A 17,397-nucleotide genomic window follows, 5' to 3' on the forward strand; every position below is an offset into this window, starting at 1 on the left:
TGAGTTAAGGCAGAGAGTGGGATTTTCAAAAGCTTTAAATGAAGGATAAAATGTATTTTGCTTGCCTGATTCATATTTATGCCTTTGAAGATGTCCCTGAAGAAAACACCTTCCTTACAAGTCACACTATGGCTCAGCACCTAAGGCAGTGTTGTGAGAATCCAAATAATTGGGCTCCCAGCCTGATTTTTCTGCAGTTGTGCTGTTTGACTTTCAGTGAGTGATGTCTTCGTGTTGTTTGATTGCATGTTAAAGAAAAGTTTTTCACAGATGAGAAAGGTGGTGTGAAATCTACCCTTAAACATGACCTTTAGTATCTGAGATAAAGCAAGGCAATATTTTGACACCCATCTAACTTTTTTTTTTAATGATACTGAAAAAATTGCTTCCCTGGTGATTAACCCTGAGGTCCTCTGGCATTCCTCAACATGCTACGTCTACTGTGACATGAAGAAGTAGCAGGGGAGAGTAGAGCATCTATAATTACATCAGTGTAAGATATGTAAAACATACCTTGCTGTGATCTCCAGAGGTCCTTTTCAACCTAGATACCTGTGGCAGTGGAGCTGTGGGCCACGCTCCAGGCATGCCACTCCTGGAGGGTGAGACAGACCACTTGGGCACCAAGTGCTTGGAAAGGACAACCGAAGAGGGAGACTAAACCATTGCCATTTCATTTTTTCAGCTGTTTCCACTACAGTTCATTGTTTTTCTAAAGTCAGGGACATGGTCTGATGGTCTGATCTGATCTGTAGCCCTTGGAAGCTAATTGAGACTACCCAACTATCCTGTGAAAACAGAAGAGGGTGATCCATGGCCTCTGCTTCCCCACACCTACATTTATCTGGGTCATCAGCACATTACCACATATAAGCTTTTGCCCCACCAGCTCTTGTTGGGAGATTACTCATATTTCCAAGTAGGCCAATCTATTCTCACACCTGCAAGCAGGGGTTTGGCAACATTAATATTTATTTTTTATCCTCCATTAGCTGTATTAACTGGTGCATGCCAGACTTTCAGTCATGTAGCCTTTTGTGGTTTATTAACAGGTACCTTTGAAGCAATAATTTTTCTGTCAGCTTTTATGGTGTAGCCAAATAGTGCGTGCCCATGTCTTCAGTCAGTGAACAGTGCAAGCCAGCCTCTGGGTTTTCTGCCTGTGTTACCTTCTCACTCCCAACCAAAAGGAATGAGTTTGGGGGAAGAGTTGAATGTGTACAGCTCCAAGGCACAAGAGAGGTCCTAATATCTCTCAAATCTCTTGAAGTTCTGCTGTAATACCACCATCTCCACTTCACAGCTTTCTTCTGAGAACTGCAATTGCTGTGTGAGTAAGTGTGTGGCACGGTAATATGAGCTCTTTCTTCCTGTGTACTCTGGATTGTTCATACCTAGCTCTCATGCAGTGTTTTGCATCCATTAATTTTGAAGTGCTTTACCCAAAAGGTCACTTTCACTATTACCCCTATGTTGTTGCAGCTCTATAAGGTATTTTATCACCAAGTCACCCAACAGACCCCAGTTCCCTCAAAGCTATATTGTGTGTGAGGAGCTGATTTTCTTTCATACTCTTCATCCTATAAACATCATCTGAAGCAATGTTTCAAATCTCTTTGTTGTCCCCATTGAAGAGAAATTGTCTTAATCATCATCACAAACTAACAGGAACAGACAGGGCAACTAACAAAGAGGCACTGCTGAATTACTGAGCACTGGCTGGCAAAAATCTTGCTCTTAAGAGGATGCTGATGAGGAAAGTGACTGTTAGACCTGCCATGAGGAAAACACGCTTCTTCCCTTGGATGTTCATGTGCTATCTTTCCAAACCAGTAAGAATAAGTGTGCCTTAATAGGGAGCACTGTTGTGCCTGGACTCCCCAGGTGCTGAGGACTGGGAGGAAAATCAGACCCCCAGAGAATGCAGCTCAGGTTTGCAAGAGCTGGTCAGCCCAGTCTGTGTCAGGTATCCCAGAGGGGGGCTGCAGTTTTTATTTGGTCCTGATGTGTGTCTCTTGAAGATCTCCACTTCCCTCTCAGATAGGAATCTGGCATAGTTTTAGTCACCATGATATCAAAATGCCAAATGTTAAAGATATTGAGATACCTGCACAGGCAAATTAAATCAGCCAGGGTTAAGAACTACATAGGTATTCTTAAATATTTCTAAGCATCTAGTTGCTTCTTTAAGTGTCTATGTAAAGTCTTAAAAATATCATTAAAAGTCTACAGGCTATAACTGCTTAGATACTGAAATTTTGCCAGGACAGATAGTGCATACAGTGTGCATTTGGGTCAGAGTCATTCATGCATTCACATTTAAGTGCACAAATATGCAAACAGCTACATGGAAGACTCAACCATACATCACCCCAAAGACAAAGGCAAAACTTCCACTGGGTTTGCTGGCATGGTAGCAAACCTGAAAAGGCTTAATTTGGCCCTACCTCCAAAAGCTCTAACAGAATTCACTCTGTGTTTGTATCAGAGACGTGTACAAGAAGATTCATGTTAGATAGGGGCTGACCTTTGCCTTTGCATCAGAAAGATGCAAATTTATCAAGGCCCTACCTATTCACTGGACAGGTTGATTTTTGACAATTTGCTGAAAGCCCTACTTGGTGCTTTCTCAAGTTTTCTAAGTTTTGTTTTGAAACTACTCTTTATTTAGAAACATAAGCCAATTGCAATATTTTAAGAAAACTGAAAAGGTTAAAACTGCAATGAAATATTCAGAATATCTGAAACAAAATATTTCAGTTAACTTGAGGTGGACTTGTCTGGATAATAATTCTGACTTTCTGTCCAACATCAGGATTGGAAAATTTCTCACAGCCTCCATCATTTTCTCAGAATATGAAAATGGTTTCTCACCACATTCTAGGTTTGTCCATCTCTTACCCTGTGGCCTTGACACCCACTTTTGCCTCTCATTTTACACAGAGAACTTTCACTTGAGTTCAACAAACAATTTTGCTGCCTAGATGGTAAATGAGCCCACATCTCCCAAATATCACTGTAGTACTGAAACCACAGGACCATCCTTTCTGTGCTTCCTGTACACTTCCTGCTCACTTGAAAGCTGAGGAAATAAGGTATGTTGAGGTGTGAACATTATTAGTGTATATGTCTGTATTGTGAAAGCACTAAGATGGCAGAGATACAGACCATGACCAAATATAGACCAGCGTGCCAAGGTACTGGGCTCAGAAAAGAAAAAAAAAACCCATTCCCCCAAGGCATTTACAAGCAAAATGTTAAACAAGCAGTAATATATTCCTTGCAGTGCCCTATGCATCTGGATATATGTGCAGGTATTGCCTGAAACTCTTAGTCAGGGCAAAACATAACATTGGTACTGGTTTGGGACTATGCCAACGTGTGCATCAATTTGTTTTCCTTTTTTAAGCCCTCAATTTCACTAACAAATCAAAATGGGTCTTTGAAGGGTACTCGGTTGTTGGAAGTCTTTTTTTCTGCAATGCTCCCATTTTCTTCAGAAAGAACTGAGCAAAGACAAGAGCAGAACCATACCTGGCTCTGAGCCAGCTAAAGACAGTAGTAAAACATGTACCCACTGACTAGCACAGCTGAGGCCACAGAGATGACACACAAATTCCTGGGCCCAGGGATAACTCCTTCTCTTAAGTGGCTTGAAAAATTCCAGCCAAGCTGATACCTTTTTTTTTTTAATCCTCCTAAGAGTTTTAATAGCAAGCTAGCGTAGGTTCTAACTTTTGCACAGAAACCGTAGTTGCCTCTCTGTAGGGTGGCTGTCTGGTTAGCACAGTCAGAATTAGGAGGGGGGCTATTTTATTAGCCGGTAAAGCTGATTGATTTATTAGAGCAGAAATCTCTTGCTAGCTCCAACACAGGTTATTCTCCAAATGCAAACTCTATTTCATTTCACACACACAAAATAGCCAAAGTGCCTGTGTTATGAATAGGCCCCTTTGTTACTCTGCGAATCGACAAGACAGACTGTTTAGTTCATGTCTGTACATTAGCAAAGGAGGACGGGGTCTGTGAGACAGATGTGGCCTTTAATTGCATGGAAATATTAGAAGATTGTTAAGCCATTTTTGACAGGGTTTTCCTCTGACTGAGGGAGTAAAGCGTTGTTTCAGGGAAGGCGCAAGGAGCAGCCCTGTCTTGCTGGCCCCACAAATAGGACCTTGTCTTACTCCCTCACCCCAATGCTAAACAAAACCAGAGGAGATTTAGTCAGAAGCCCCACTTTCCTGCCAGAGCTGCAAAACTACATCTCAGAAAGAACTCTCTTTAAATTGCATCTGATAAAAGGCTTTTCAACACAGCTCAGGGGACTTGCCCCGTTACAGATAAGACCAGCCGTATCAGCTCTGCTAAGAACATGGAGATGTGCCGAGAGGCCTGCTTCTTATTTATGTTAGCATGATTTGAGTGTAAGAAACTCTTCAGCAAAAGGAAAACATACTGCAGTCATCTCAGAAGACGTCACAAAGTGTTGCATGTACAGGCAGTCCTCTTTTCTACAGGAAAGTGAGCTTTTTTAGGGGGCCTAGGTTTTAATCTTAGTTTAGCTACACTCTACCAAAGGGCTTTGAGGAGAGTGTTTGGTTGCTTTGCATTGGTTCCCATGCTGTAAAATTAATGTAACAACCTCATGTCTGTCTGCGTGGCACCCTTGAGACACTGGCTTTGTCTATTAGGCACATTGCCATGAATGTAAGAGCCTGACAGCTCCATACCTCACAGTTATCAAGCCAGAGCTAATGATTTGCATTTAAAAAAAACCAACCAAACAAACAACAAAGCTAAACAAAACAAAAAAACCCCATGACATTAATTGCTACAGGTGGGGATTTGCTAAGGGATAGCGTGGATCATGTGGAGGTCTGAGCAAAGGTCCTAGAGATGACAGAAACCTGAGACAATCAGCCCCAAACTGATCCTTGGGGATACATGTTTTTAGCATCGCCTCCAGCAGAGGAGAACACTGGGATGCAGAGCTAAGCGACCTACCTAAAGCCATAGCACTAAATCAGTCTCGGTGCTGGGATTTGACTGCTGGCAGCCTTGGCTCCCAGCTCCCTCTCCCCCAAACATACTCTGTGCCTGTGCTCTGCGTCTTGCCTGCTTTCCCTGCAGCAAAACATTCGAAACTCCCTGCCATGAACTCATTCAATGCCTCTGCCTCCCTGGTCTGCTTCACCAAAGCCGAGGGGAGCTGGGAAAAAGAAGCCATTAGTTCTCACAGGTGTGGAAAACTATCCCTGAGCACAGACTTCTTGAGGTGGCAGTAGCAAGAGACTTCATTTATCTAAGCAAGGCTCAGAGCCCTTCTCAGTACTGTGCTGATAAAACCAACAGACTTTCTGTTAATGGTTACTGATAAGAGATTTTGTTAAGTTTTTTGCTCAGCCTCAGAGGAGAATAAGTTTTGCTTTTGTCTAGCAGTTTTAGCCCTAGGATAACACTTGTGACCTCCTTCTTCCAAGGACATTGGAGCACTCTACAAAATCTGCACCCTTTCAGGGACAGGCATCATATGGACTGGGAAACTGAGACATGGGGACATTAATACAGCTGTAAAAGAGCCATTTTTTAAATTTTTACTCTCACATCTGCTGTTGAGCTAGCCAGGAGGCAGCATTCACTGGTGATTCTAGTACATGGGACACCAGAGTTGGAGTTAAATGTATATATTTAGTCTGTATGTTTGTCTTCAGCAATAGCTTTGCTATAGCATTAGACATCAGAAGCTATTTTACTATTGCAGTTTCCTGAACCATGATTGTTGGTAGGGTAGTCTTTTCTCTGTGATGTTTGATATCACTAGGAAGAATAGCACCTTGTCAACTCCTTTTTGTATTGTAACGTTCACTTTGGGTTCCAGCCCAGGTGCCAGTATGGGATTTGGACCCACAACTTTTTGTCCAAGAGGTAAGAGTGATGGCTATCCTTGAATCCTGGGACCTTTATCTTGCACCGAAATTAAAACATCAGTGTTTCTTTGTAAAGAAATGAAAGCCCCTGGGAACTTCCAGTGGTGTAAACTGGGTTTTCCTGTTCAAATATCTCAATTGAGACTGACATAGAAAATATCTCAGTGTAATCCTGCTGAGCTGTTTTCCTTGGAATGCCACGAGCAGGCTTGTTCACAAAATCTCTGCTTTTCCTATAGGCGTATGCAGAAACAATCTCGTCACTGGAGCCACAGGGGCTGGGCTCGGTGCACAAGAAAAACATAGATCCATGCCATCCCAGCAGGGTGGCAGCCGTCAGTTCCGCTGCCAAGTGGAGGAGACCAGTTGGGAACTGGATAAGGAGCCAGCAGAGGCTGGGTATTCTGCAGAAGGCATCAATGCACGGCTTTATTAAGCACTCAGCTGGGCAGTGATGGCACCTGTGTTTGCAGCCAGGATCAGTGGGCAAAGGAAATGGAAAACCTGGTCTGAGTATTGTTGCTAACTGCTCCTCTTTTGGCTGGTCTGTCTCATGAAATTTAAACAGTATTTTAGAGGGATTCAAGGGACTGTGGCTCCCAACTTCTGGTAAATGTGAGTGCAGTTTGTGTAACTTTAGGCTCTTTTGAAAATCTCAACCTTGGGACTTGTCCATCCCAGTAAATGCCATTTTTTCTGCTTAAGAGGCAGATAACAGTTTCACAGTGCTCTATTGAGCATATGCACATGCTTCTTAGGGAAGAAGTAGGTTCCTAAACCACTGCCCCGATTTCCTCTTATCTCCATACTTTGTGTGATGCACACTTGACAACAAGCCTAAGTGACAAGCTCTGGGCTGAAACACTGAATTTATGCTCTGAATATCATGAGCACTGAGACCCTGAACACAGATTTAGTCCAAACGTAGCTCAGGGACCGGGGCCAAACCCAGAATGCAAATAGACTCAATCCCTAATTCTTGAAATCTCAAGCCACATCTGGTTTAGGATTCAGCTGCAGGACTGCATTGGACTTGTATTTGCCCCTTCTGATATAGTGTCCAGACCTTGCAACATGCACTGTAGATGTCAGTGATGGATTATGCCTTTTACTTCCTTTTGGCTGAACCTTTCCATCGCTAAGCATTCCCTAGGTAAGAGACGTTGAGCATTGCTCAAGACTCCTACCCCTGTTTCAGGGGAGAAGCACATACTGCGCTCTCTCCTGGAGACTCTGCTTTGATTCTTTCATGCTGTTGTTTTTCCTTAGTCTGGAATAAGTCATCTTGGGCTGAAAGTGCATGTTTTGTTCTCTGCGGATGGAAACATAACAGCACCCGATGAATGTTTCCTGATGGGCTTCCTGCGATTGTGAAGGGAATGGTGTCAGAGAACAAAACAGGATACGATTGCGGTGTTTGTGAATGTAACTGGGACAATGGTATCAAAGTGAAATAAAAAATAATGAATGGGCATTGGTGTAGCGGTGAGTCAGAGCTCAGAGGAACCTGAAATATTTGTGTCTCTAAACTGCCACCTCCCAGATCTTGAGTTCCTGGGAGAACACTCTTTTTACAGTTTCCAGTGCTTTGGCAGTAGGAACCCAAACTGAAAAGATAAGATTTTGTGGTTTGCGTCTATTCCTTCATGCTTTTAAGACTCCACTTTATGTCCTTTTCCAAGGCAGCCTGTTAAAGAGGAAGCACATAGATGTGACATACTCTCTCTCAAGACACACCCCCACCTCCAATACTTTTGGGTTTCTCATTTTATTGTTTTCCTTTCTAGGGTGAATCATTTATATTGAAAAGATTCGATTGCTCTTTGCATGTGGAAAACAAAAACAGCGGGATCGTTGTATAGTCTCGGTTTCTGGTATGAGTAAAAATGCCACCAAAAAGCTCTCCTTTCAGAGAAATGGTGGCACTACTGCAACAGGCAAATGCAGTTTAAAGTGAGCTCAAGTTTTCTGAAACAAAGTGCTTGGTCAGTCTGCAAACTCCTGATGAAATATTTGCCACTGAAAAGCAGCCTCTGGCACTACATCAAGGAGAGGAGTCGGGCAGTGGGTGCTTCAGGACAAAGCTGAGGTCAGCACAGAATTTCTGCATAGCAGTAAACTGCATTTATTCTTTGGGATAGTTTGGGTTTGTCAGGAAGCCAGACTCTGAAACCATCTTGCAGTTTCCCTCCATGTGTCTTCAGCAGAAAAAACCATAAAAATGCTACAATAATATTTACTGAAGTGTGTATGTTCACAGTTATATCCATGTGTCTCTGTTTACAAACACATCTGCTCAGTGCAAGTCAATTATTTTACAAGGGTGAGGAAAAAACATTAACAGGAAGGTGAATGAGAGCTAGGTGGATTTGACTGTCCAGTTCTGGAAAGCAATCACCCACGCAGCATCAAGTTATTCTTAGTGAGCATGGGCAACTTTGGAGCAGAAAAGCTGTGGGCAGAGGTCAGTGGTGATACAAGCACAGTAAACTGGCTGAGGAGAGTGTTAATACATGGCAAAGGCTGATTGATTTTCTGGAAACATGACATGGCTTGGAAAAGGTCTTGAGAGATCATATAGTCCTCCCACCTCAGCAGAGTTATACTGATTAATTCACGGAGGCGAATCCTTTTGTAGTGAAATTAGCTGCCAGAAAAAGAAACCTGGCTCAAGCCATGCCAATGGCAAAGCTTCCAGCACTTTTAACAGACTTAATGTTTTACCTGCAAGGTTCAGTACTCATCCTAAATAATCCCATGTGTCTTGGTTGGCAGAACTGGGCAGGAATTCTCCCAAACCTTCTGGGAACAGAAGCCAGAAGCTGTGATTTGTCCCTCATCTGCTAATGGGCAGACACCTCATCCACTATTCCCAGCATGTATCAGTACAGCGGGGTGTGAAGCATCCGAGACCAGTAGGAGTGCTTAGGGAAATCCCTATCTATAGGCCCAGGGATGCGGGTAAGCCAGCTGGAGACTGGTGGGGATGTTGCATGCTCCAAAGCACAGCTCCCATTCTTTTTAAAGGAAGAGCTGCAGCACACCTCCAGGATTTAGTAACTTACATGAGTCTATCAGATATGTCCAGTCTCTCTAGCCTCAGATGTCACCATATTACTTTTAAGAGGTCAAGAGGCCACAGCAGTCATCTGGGCAGGTTTGGGGTTTTTTTTCACTTCCTCTCCTGGTCCTGTGTTGAGACCGCACAGAGGCATCTCCTGGAGATTTCCCATGGGTCTGGGGCTGGTGCCCGTAAGCCTCCTTATCATCAGCCCTAATGCAGCAACTTGCTGGGGAGGAGTACTGTGTTCCTGTTATTCCCACTCGGTATTTAGCCTGTTGGAAACAAACCAAAATAGGCTCTGAACTGATTTATGTGAAGTGTAGACTGAGAAAAAAGTCATTGGTCCAGATCCTATAAATGTGTGCATGAAGTCAAGTGCTCTTCTGAAAAGTGAAGTACAGAAGCATGATTTAATTTTTGTTTCCTTTTTGCGTCAGGTTTTAGGGATCTTGATATCAAAACAATAAAGCATTCATTTTAGCAGCCTTCTTCTATCCATTTGACATGAAATTTCATAGAAATAGTGAATGTAAAAATTAAAAAAAAGACATATTTCCTTATGAGGAATTCTTCAAAACCATTTTGCCCCATTTTTAAGCTGGCTAATTTCAGTGTGGTTTTGCTATTTATGCCTATCTTATTCCTGCTTTGTTTCCTCCTAGCATGAGCTACTAAGTTGTGGTTTCCCATTTATTTGAATTGTGAAGAAATGATGCTGTATTCTAAGACTGCCAAGTTAGGCTTGTTTGTAGTACTCTGAGTGGAAACTGAAAGAAAGGCAGTCTGAGCTGCAGAGGAAAGCTTGCATCTCATTTTGTCCGGGTAGCTGACCTGCTTTGTAGTTTTGAGCATGTCTCCAGTGCAGAGTAAGAGCAAACTTATTGCACTGTGGGATATCATCAAAATAATTAAATGAAAGCCCTCCTTTATACACCAAGAAAGCCTCAAATCTGCAGAAATTTCAACACAGTCTTAAAGGTATGCTGCTGCCTTCTTAATCTTTAGTCCTGCTGCAGCAGGCAAAGGAAGACTGCATCTCCTCCCATCCCTCCTCCTCAGGGCAGGGACAGCTCTGTGGCACAGATTACCAGCATTTGGGTTGCCACAACCCGAATGCCATCAGCTCAGCTGGAAAGTGCTGCGAACAGAACAGTTTGTTGGTCACTGTGCAATGCTGCAAGTATATAGAAGAGGTAAAGAGCAATGCATTTTGGCGGTGACAGCTCTCAGCCTGCTGTTTTCACTACAACGTTGTGATGGATCTCTGGTGCTAGCTGCAGCCCGCAAATCCTCTGCTGTAGAAGCAGGCCTTAAATTGATTGTGAAGGGCACAAGATTGGATTGTGGTTGTTAGCAATAAAATGCCTGTGACTATAATTTTCCAGAGGGAGTTATGTGGAGTCCCTGCATCAATCACGTAATATCCTGTAAGGAAGGTGGGATAGAGTGAGCAAGCCTCAAGAGAAGTATGCTGAAAAAGCTGCAGAGGTCTTTCTTTTTGTTTTGCTTAGGTGTATTGTGAAGACTGGATATATTAGAGTGTGGGATTGCAGTCCAGGACTTGGTTTGAACTATTCAAAAGATTCCTGTTTATATTCCAGTAACAGCACTGGATGAGGCTCTATGCCCCACAGAGCTTACAGTGTGCCCAGATCAGGGCAACAGAGGACTGGAGGGAGAAAAAAGGCACAGACAGGGGAATGCTTCGCTAAAGGTTATGCCAAAGATCAAGGACAGGGATGAGAATAGTAGTCTGCCTTCCCGCTTCCTAATTCAGTGCTCAATCCATCCGAATTTGCTGCCCCAAGATCAACACAGGCTCTGCTCCTTTTTAAATTTTATATTTGACTCATTTTCTTGTAAGTCTGATGTTATCTCTTTTCTGCTTGTATGAGATGTTGGCAGCAGAAGTGCTGACTTGTAAAACTGCAGCGCCAAAGTCATTTCTATTCAAGGAATAGATCCTCTGTACTAACCTCAAGCCATGTGTAAGGCTAGTTGCTGCTGGTACCTCGTATTTTGGTGCTTCGCATCATACATCTGGGCTCTTCAGACGGTGGGTTTGTGTTGGTAACATTCTCTTTACAAAAATATTTCAGGAGTGATTTTCTCACAGGACTAAGAGTGGCAAAAGTATATTATTGGAGAAAAAAAAAAAGAAAAAAGTCACCCCTCTAGAGGTGGAAGTAATCTTTCGATGCATGGCATAATGGTTCAAGTACTCAGCATTTTCTTCTAAGTCAGACTTCGTGGAGGAGGATGAACCTTTGATCTTTAGCAAAGCTTTTTAAATGTGGTTATGGCCAGAAGAGTGAATGTAAAGAGCTCAAAGACAATATTCAGTGAAAATTCATTGCATGCACCTGGAAAGAGTCGTTATTGTAGACATTGGGTTATACCTGGGATGAAAGCTCTGACTACTGTCACCTCACCAGCTCTTGTTTTCATGACCTTTCTCCTAGAGCTGAACCCAGGGAAGTGGGAACTTCTAGCGAGCTTTCCTTGCCAGTGAACTTTGGATAAGGTTAAAAACCTGAACTTTTAGGGGCCTCATCCAAGGCAAACCTCTAGAGGTTAGCGAGGACATTAGGATATCCTGGGGCTAGCTCTATTATTAGTGCAATAATCAGTGCAACAAAGACTGTGTCAGCGACTGTAAACAGAAGAACATCAAGGTAAATGATGATGTTTCACATCATATGTCTGCATTGCACAGTTGCCCCTGTTTTTTACCTAGGGGCTGTTTCTCAGACCCATTCCTTTCATATATTGGCTCAAATGTCCTGCTCAATTCATTAACTAAGTGAAAACTTTTCTAAAGCTTGCATGCCATCTCCATTTCACAGTAAGGAATCAGGATAACTTGAAGCGTTGGTGGACTGTCAGCCCTCCCCACTGTGCTACCTGCATGACCAGAAGAACAGACTGGCTTTCCTGCAGCACGCAGGGACAAAATCAAAGTGTACCTCACCTTACTGTAGCCCTTAGACCTGGGTTTAGATGGCTCATCTAAAAAAAGGAAAAACTGCAAATTCGACCTCCTACAACTATAAGCAGTTGGTTATTAATAATAGCCATATCACATATTCATGTCTAAGGGATCCAGAACTGTGTGCCAGCTCTATGCAGAGCTGTTTCAGCAGTCATAGCAATGGGAGCCTTTCATTTGTGGCAGTTCAGCGGTGGGCTGCCCTGCAAAGGCTGCGGCTGTGCTTCACAGGGAGTTGAATTTGCCTATCACTGCGCTGCAAGCTGCCGTACATGGGATTTGCCACATTTATGCCAGGAATGTGATTAAAAACTGGAAAAACTGAAGCTAGCCTATTCCCAGAGGCAATATAATGTAACATATATGCCAGAATAATACACACAAGACCCCTGTCTCAGACTCAGTCTGGCCAGCTCAAGGACGCAGCCCAGGAGGCAACAACGTTGGGGGGAACCCTGACGAGCTGCGGCCTGTCTGGTTAGGTTATGTTAGCACCTTTAATGTGTCAGTGTGTTTTCCCAGTTGCCCGTCACCAAACGCTAAGTAGCTCTCAATTCCAGGGGATAGAAATTTGCCCTCTGGTATTCAATTTAACTGTTGATCTCTTCCTCAGCCAGAACTGAAGCAAACACTTCCTGAACAGACTAGTCCTTCAAAACTGAATCTAGCCAAGCAGAGCCTCTGGTAGTGAGTACAAGGAAGGTTGTACACATTCCCCATCTGTGTCTCCAGCCTGAAACTCCGGCAGGGCCAGCCAAGCCCTGTCCTCTTCCAAGAGAGTTAAACTGAGTCCCGGGTAGTCCTCGCTGCTAGGACGTTATCTGAGTGGTCCCTGTACTTTGACACTGCCAGCTAAAGGCTACCTGTTGCTTGCCACCCCTTTGTTTTTCTCTTAAGCTATAGATGTACACACCAAGGAGAAGCTGATTGCAGCAGGGGTTGGCAGCATGTCACCCAACTTCCCTTGCATGCAATCAGCAATACTTGTTTGCTATTTGCATGCACGACCTGGATCGTAAGCAGGTGTTACAAGCCACTATCTCTGCCTGATCTGCTCTGTGTGTCTTCAGTTCCCCCAGAGCCTTGAGTCTGTAGCTTTTGTGGCTGTCACTAACTCAGGGGTTTAGCTCAAACGATTCCTGGTTCAGCAACTGCTTGGGCCTGCCATGATGGCAGCCATCGCATTTGAATTTCTTTTCCTGTGCGCGACACGGTTTTAAGGATGGTAGAGTTTGCAGTTTGTATGCATTCAAGCAGCAAAATGCAGAGCTTCTCGGTGCAACTGCTGCCTGCCTGTGAGATTATCATTATCCCCGTTAAGACCAGTTACCGCTGTAGGCAGGGCCTAGCAGCCACTTTGTCTTTCAAGGAAGATCCTTATCTCAGGAGGCAGGCTTCTCCATCAGATATTCTGTATATCAGAGAAAAGTGTGTATTTGCCTGTGTATGTAAAGATAGTTGTACTTGGATGCAGCCCTAATCATTGATCCTAGTCTAGCACAGTTCTTTGGGGTGAGGTTTTTGTTGGGGTTTGGGTTTTTGGGGTTGGTTTTGGGGTTTTTTTGGCGGGGGGGGGAGGGCAGTTAGCCGGAAAGATCCCTGCTTTCCAATTTTTTTCCATCAGAACCTTTCTTTGGAAGAAAAATGGCTTTAGGCAGAAAAAGCATTACCTCAGATATTGTTTCCTTAAAAAATCCCAACTTTGTGTATGTTGTTAGACTGGAAATCTCGAAAACCAAACATTTAAAAATTTTATTTCATGAATTTGCAGTGGTACTCATGGTTTCCTTGCCTCTGACCAGTAAGATGCATAGCTGAGACTGGGTCTAGAGAGTCATAAATTAGTCCAGCACCCCAGGTATTTGCGGTTCACCTACTACCTCATGCCATAATGCAGGGAACCCCACATTTTTTGTACTGAAAGGAAGCGGAGACTTACAGAAGATGTGTCATTTAGGAACCCCTGCCTGTCATTCTGACTTCAGTAAATCAGAGAAGCAGCAAGTCACTATATCCTTACCTGTGATGGAAAAGCTTGCTCCCTTCTAAGAGCTGCCACCAGAAGATCTCGTGTTCTTGTACCTTTCGACACAGGCAAAGTTTATAGCCTGGAGGTAGTCTCAAACCCTTTAAGGAGTTTCTGACACAAGGCTGTGATCACACAGGGTTGCACCACAAGGAAATTCTTCCGAGGGGCACCTTCCACTCCCTAGCTTACTCTAATTAAAGCAGAAAAAGGGAGGGAGTACTTTTGAAAAGTTGTGCCTCCACTACAAAAAAGCTGTTGGAAAGGATGAACACAATATGAGCTCCTTGCAACACACAGCATTAGGCAGTGTGGGGTAAAAGCTCTCATTTTTGTTGCTGAAAGGCTGTAGCCATCTCTGCTGATCAGTGTGAGAGGTTGCTCACAGAATTTTTATAGCAAATACTGTAATTTCAGCAGGACTTACGCAGATGTTTGAGGGTTCCTCCGAATTCAAGCTGAGTCAGGCCCACTTAAATTCTAGGCTACTCAGGCTTTTCTGGTTTTGTTACGTGATCTGAGATGAGAGATAGAAAATTGCTGATATTTGTAAATGCAGAGCACTGACCTGACTCTTTCTAAATAAGTGGGTTAATTTCAAGCGGAGAGGGACTCTCATGTTTACCCAGTAGACTCTAAGTATTGACATTTTTTGTGATGATATCATGAGCCTGGTCATATCTGATTTGCACTTAGATTCTTGAGTAATTGGAGGATTCCAGCAGCTGCACTTTTCTAAGTTTTCAGAATTTCTGTTTCTCTCCCTGGTTATGGAAGAATTTGCAAAACTAACCTCAGAAACAACTACTGGGGGGGAGGCGGGGAGAGAGCAGTAATTTATTACATTGAAAAGCTTGTGATGTGGACTGTCTCCTGTGTATTTTGAGCACTGAGGGTTGAGCAACACACCAGCTTTCAAAGCAAAGACAGTGTCTGTACATTCACAGGTAACCCACTGCTGCATACACATCAATGTTACGGGTCTTTTGAATGCTGGGTCCACAGAGTGGGTGAGTCTGTTGCTGCCTTTGTTTCAGAGGTCTGCTCCATTAACTCACGTTAAAGTAGTGTGTGCTTTTAGTTTGGGAGGTTCCTCGTTCAGTTTCTGGCTTGCCAGCCATAATGGCAGCTGTGTTATGTGCGGTTAACTTAGCTCCATAAAGAACATGCAGACCTTGTCAGATGCACTTTGAATAAGGCAGGACTGTGCCAAAGCCTTTATGAGCCTGGCATGCTTCATTTAGAAAACCCAAGCGCATCAATGCAAGGAAATTGATAGTCAAAACTTTTTGTCAACATTTGGAGTTTCAGCAGGAAAAAAAAAAAGGATAACAATTTCCTGTTTTTAAGCATTTCTAGAAATGCACAGTTTGGTAACTCACCAGTCCTACACTTCCCACAAAATAAACAAAAAGTGTAAAGTAATGCATTTTTTATCCCACCACTAACACCCATAACTCTGACCTGTACTGACTGCTTCTCCTTCACTAGTAACCTCAAAATATAAACACCACACAAAACCCTTTGAAAGAAGATGTATAGACCTTCAAATGACACTCCAGAAATGTTACATACTACATATCTCTTTGGTTGGTTTTGGACCAGCAAGTGCAGGCAGGTGGGCAGATAACTATGAAATTGCAGATGAAGCTGCTTACAGCAAGCAACGAGAAGGATATATCACCTAACAGCCACCTTTACTGTTTGCAGAAGTCAAGATAACCTTAATTCTTGCTCCACCCAGAGCAACACAGCAGCTAGCAAAGTAACCCACTGGTTTTGCATACGGGTTAATGGACCCCAAAGAATCTGATTCAATCTGCAATCCTGGCAGATGGCAATTTCAGACAGCGCTGGGCAGCTGTGGGGCCCTTGCAGGTGCTCACCAGCTCAAAGAGAGAATAAAAGTGGAGTTACTAGTTTAGTCATGACTCTGAGCACTTGGGTTTTTTTTCTCCTCAGGAGGCTCTGTCGGTGGTGAGCGACGACCAGTCCCTCTTTGACTCCACGTACGGCGCTGCCACTCACCTCCCCAAGGCAGATATGACAGCCTCAGGGAACCCTGACTATGGCCAGCCGCACAAAATCAACCCTTTGCCACCTCAGCAGGAGTGGATTAATCAGCCCGTCCGGGTCAATGTAAAAAGGGAATATGACCACATGAATGGATCAAGGTAAGGAAAGACCCTTTCCACATCTACTGAATCTTAAATAAAAGCAAAGCCTGTATCGTCCATTCATGCTCTTGTCCTGCCTATCAACAAACTCCACTCTTTGTGTAGGACCCCATCCAGCTGCCCCTGGAGTTCCTTTGTCACTCATTTTTTAATGGCCTGAGGATCTTGCTCTAGCAGTTCTGTGTCATTCATATCTACCAGTCTCCATGAACACTGTGCAGACTGGGACATGAGACTGCCAGGAGAGCGTTCATGCTGCAAACACTGTTGTAAATTACACATTTCATCACTTAGTTCAGCATCCCACGAATGTGCCATGGTTCAAGGGGCTCCTGAAGATGGAGTCGGTCATGCAGTAGTAGCTGGTGTTTATACCAGTGCTCCAGAGTGAAGCTAGTGAAAGCTGCACTAATGGACTCTATGCGCTTCACTGGAGGGCACTTCTTACTGCATCTGTAACTAGATTCGTGCTCCGTCAAGGCAGAAGCAACCATATGAAACTGGAGAGCTGCTTGATGGAGAAGGGAAAAAGAGGAGACTGAGGTCCTTTTTGGCAGTCTATGAGGTGTAACAAAACAAAAGGCATATACCCGGGTGTTCTGTGTGAATATATGCGACCACTGGTGAAAAAGAGAGTTCAGGAGTAGATTTGAGCAGTGACATTAACCATCAGAGGGACACTGGTTGTGATGTGTCCTCTACAGCTTTTAGCCAAAGAGGTAGGAGGCCTGCTCCCCATCATTTGTAGTTATTGCTGGGGGAGATGGATCATTTCCCTGTTCAATGAGAAATTCAAAGACTTGAAACCTTTTTACTATCGCAGCTCAGGTTGTCTCTTTGAAAAACATTTCTACAAGTCCAAAGCCTAGGAAAAAATTTCACCTCTTGGAGAAAATCTTTAGGTGTAGAAATTACAATTTTTTTTCAGTTCTAAATATATACAATAAAGAAAAACTATTTTATTTTTTAGCATTAGGTTTTAGAGATCATATTAATTTTAAATTTGATTTTAATTTCAAAGTCACAAACATCTCTAACATTTGTACAATGTTAATACAGGACAGTTAAACAATCAAGGGAGTTTCTTCTTTAGGATTAGTTTAGGGCTTCTGTAACAGCCTATTTTCCTGGTTTCTGAGAACCTAGCAAAGTGTAGAGTTTGAAACAGAAAGCAGCCTCGCACTTTCAGACTTCTGTAGTGAGATGATGGTGTT

The 17,397-nt window shown here is 43.4% G+C and overlaps 1 protein-coding gene across 5 annotated transcripts in view; it reads left to right on the forward strand.

Annotated features, from left to right (window-relative positions):
* The window catches only part of FLI1 (Fli-1 proto-oncogene, ETS transcription factor), an 88,758-nt gene that overhangs the window by 34,187 nt on the left and 37,174 nt on the right, over positions 1-17,397 (forward strand). For all 5 annotated transcript variants that reach the window (XM_010581379.1, XM_010581381.1, XM_010581383.1 and 2 more), the window contains one exon: positions 15,969-16,180. In XM_010581379.1, coding sequence (XP_010579681.1) covers positions 15,969-16,180 — 212 coding nt within the window. The remainder of the gene's footprint in view (positions 1-15,968; positions 16,181-17,397) is intronic.

This window comes from Haliaeetus leucocephalus, unplaced genomic scaffold, assembly GCF_000737465.1.
Source record: "Haliaeetus leucocephalus isolate CR32 unplaced genomic scaffold, Haliaeetus_leucocephalus-4.0 Scaffold773, whole genome shotgun sequence".
NCBI classification, from domain to species: Eukaryota; Metazoa; Chordata; class Aves; order Accipitriformes; family Accipitridae; genus Haliaeetus; species Haliaeetus leucocephalus.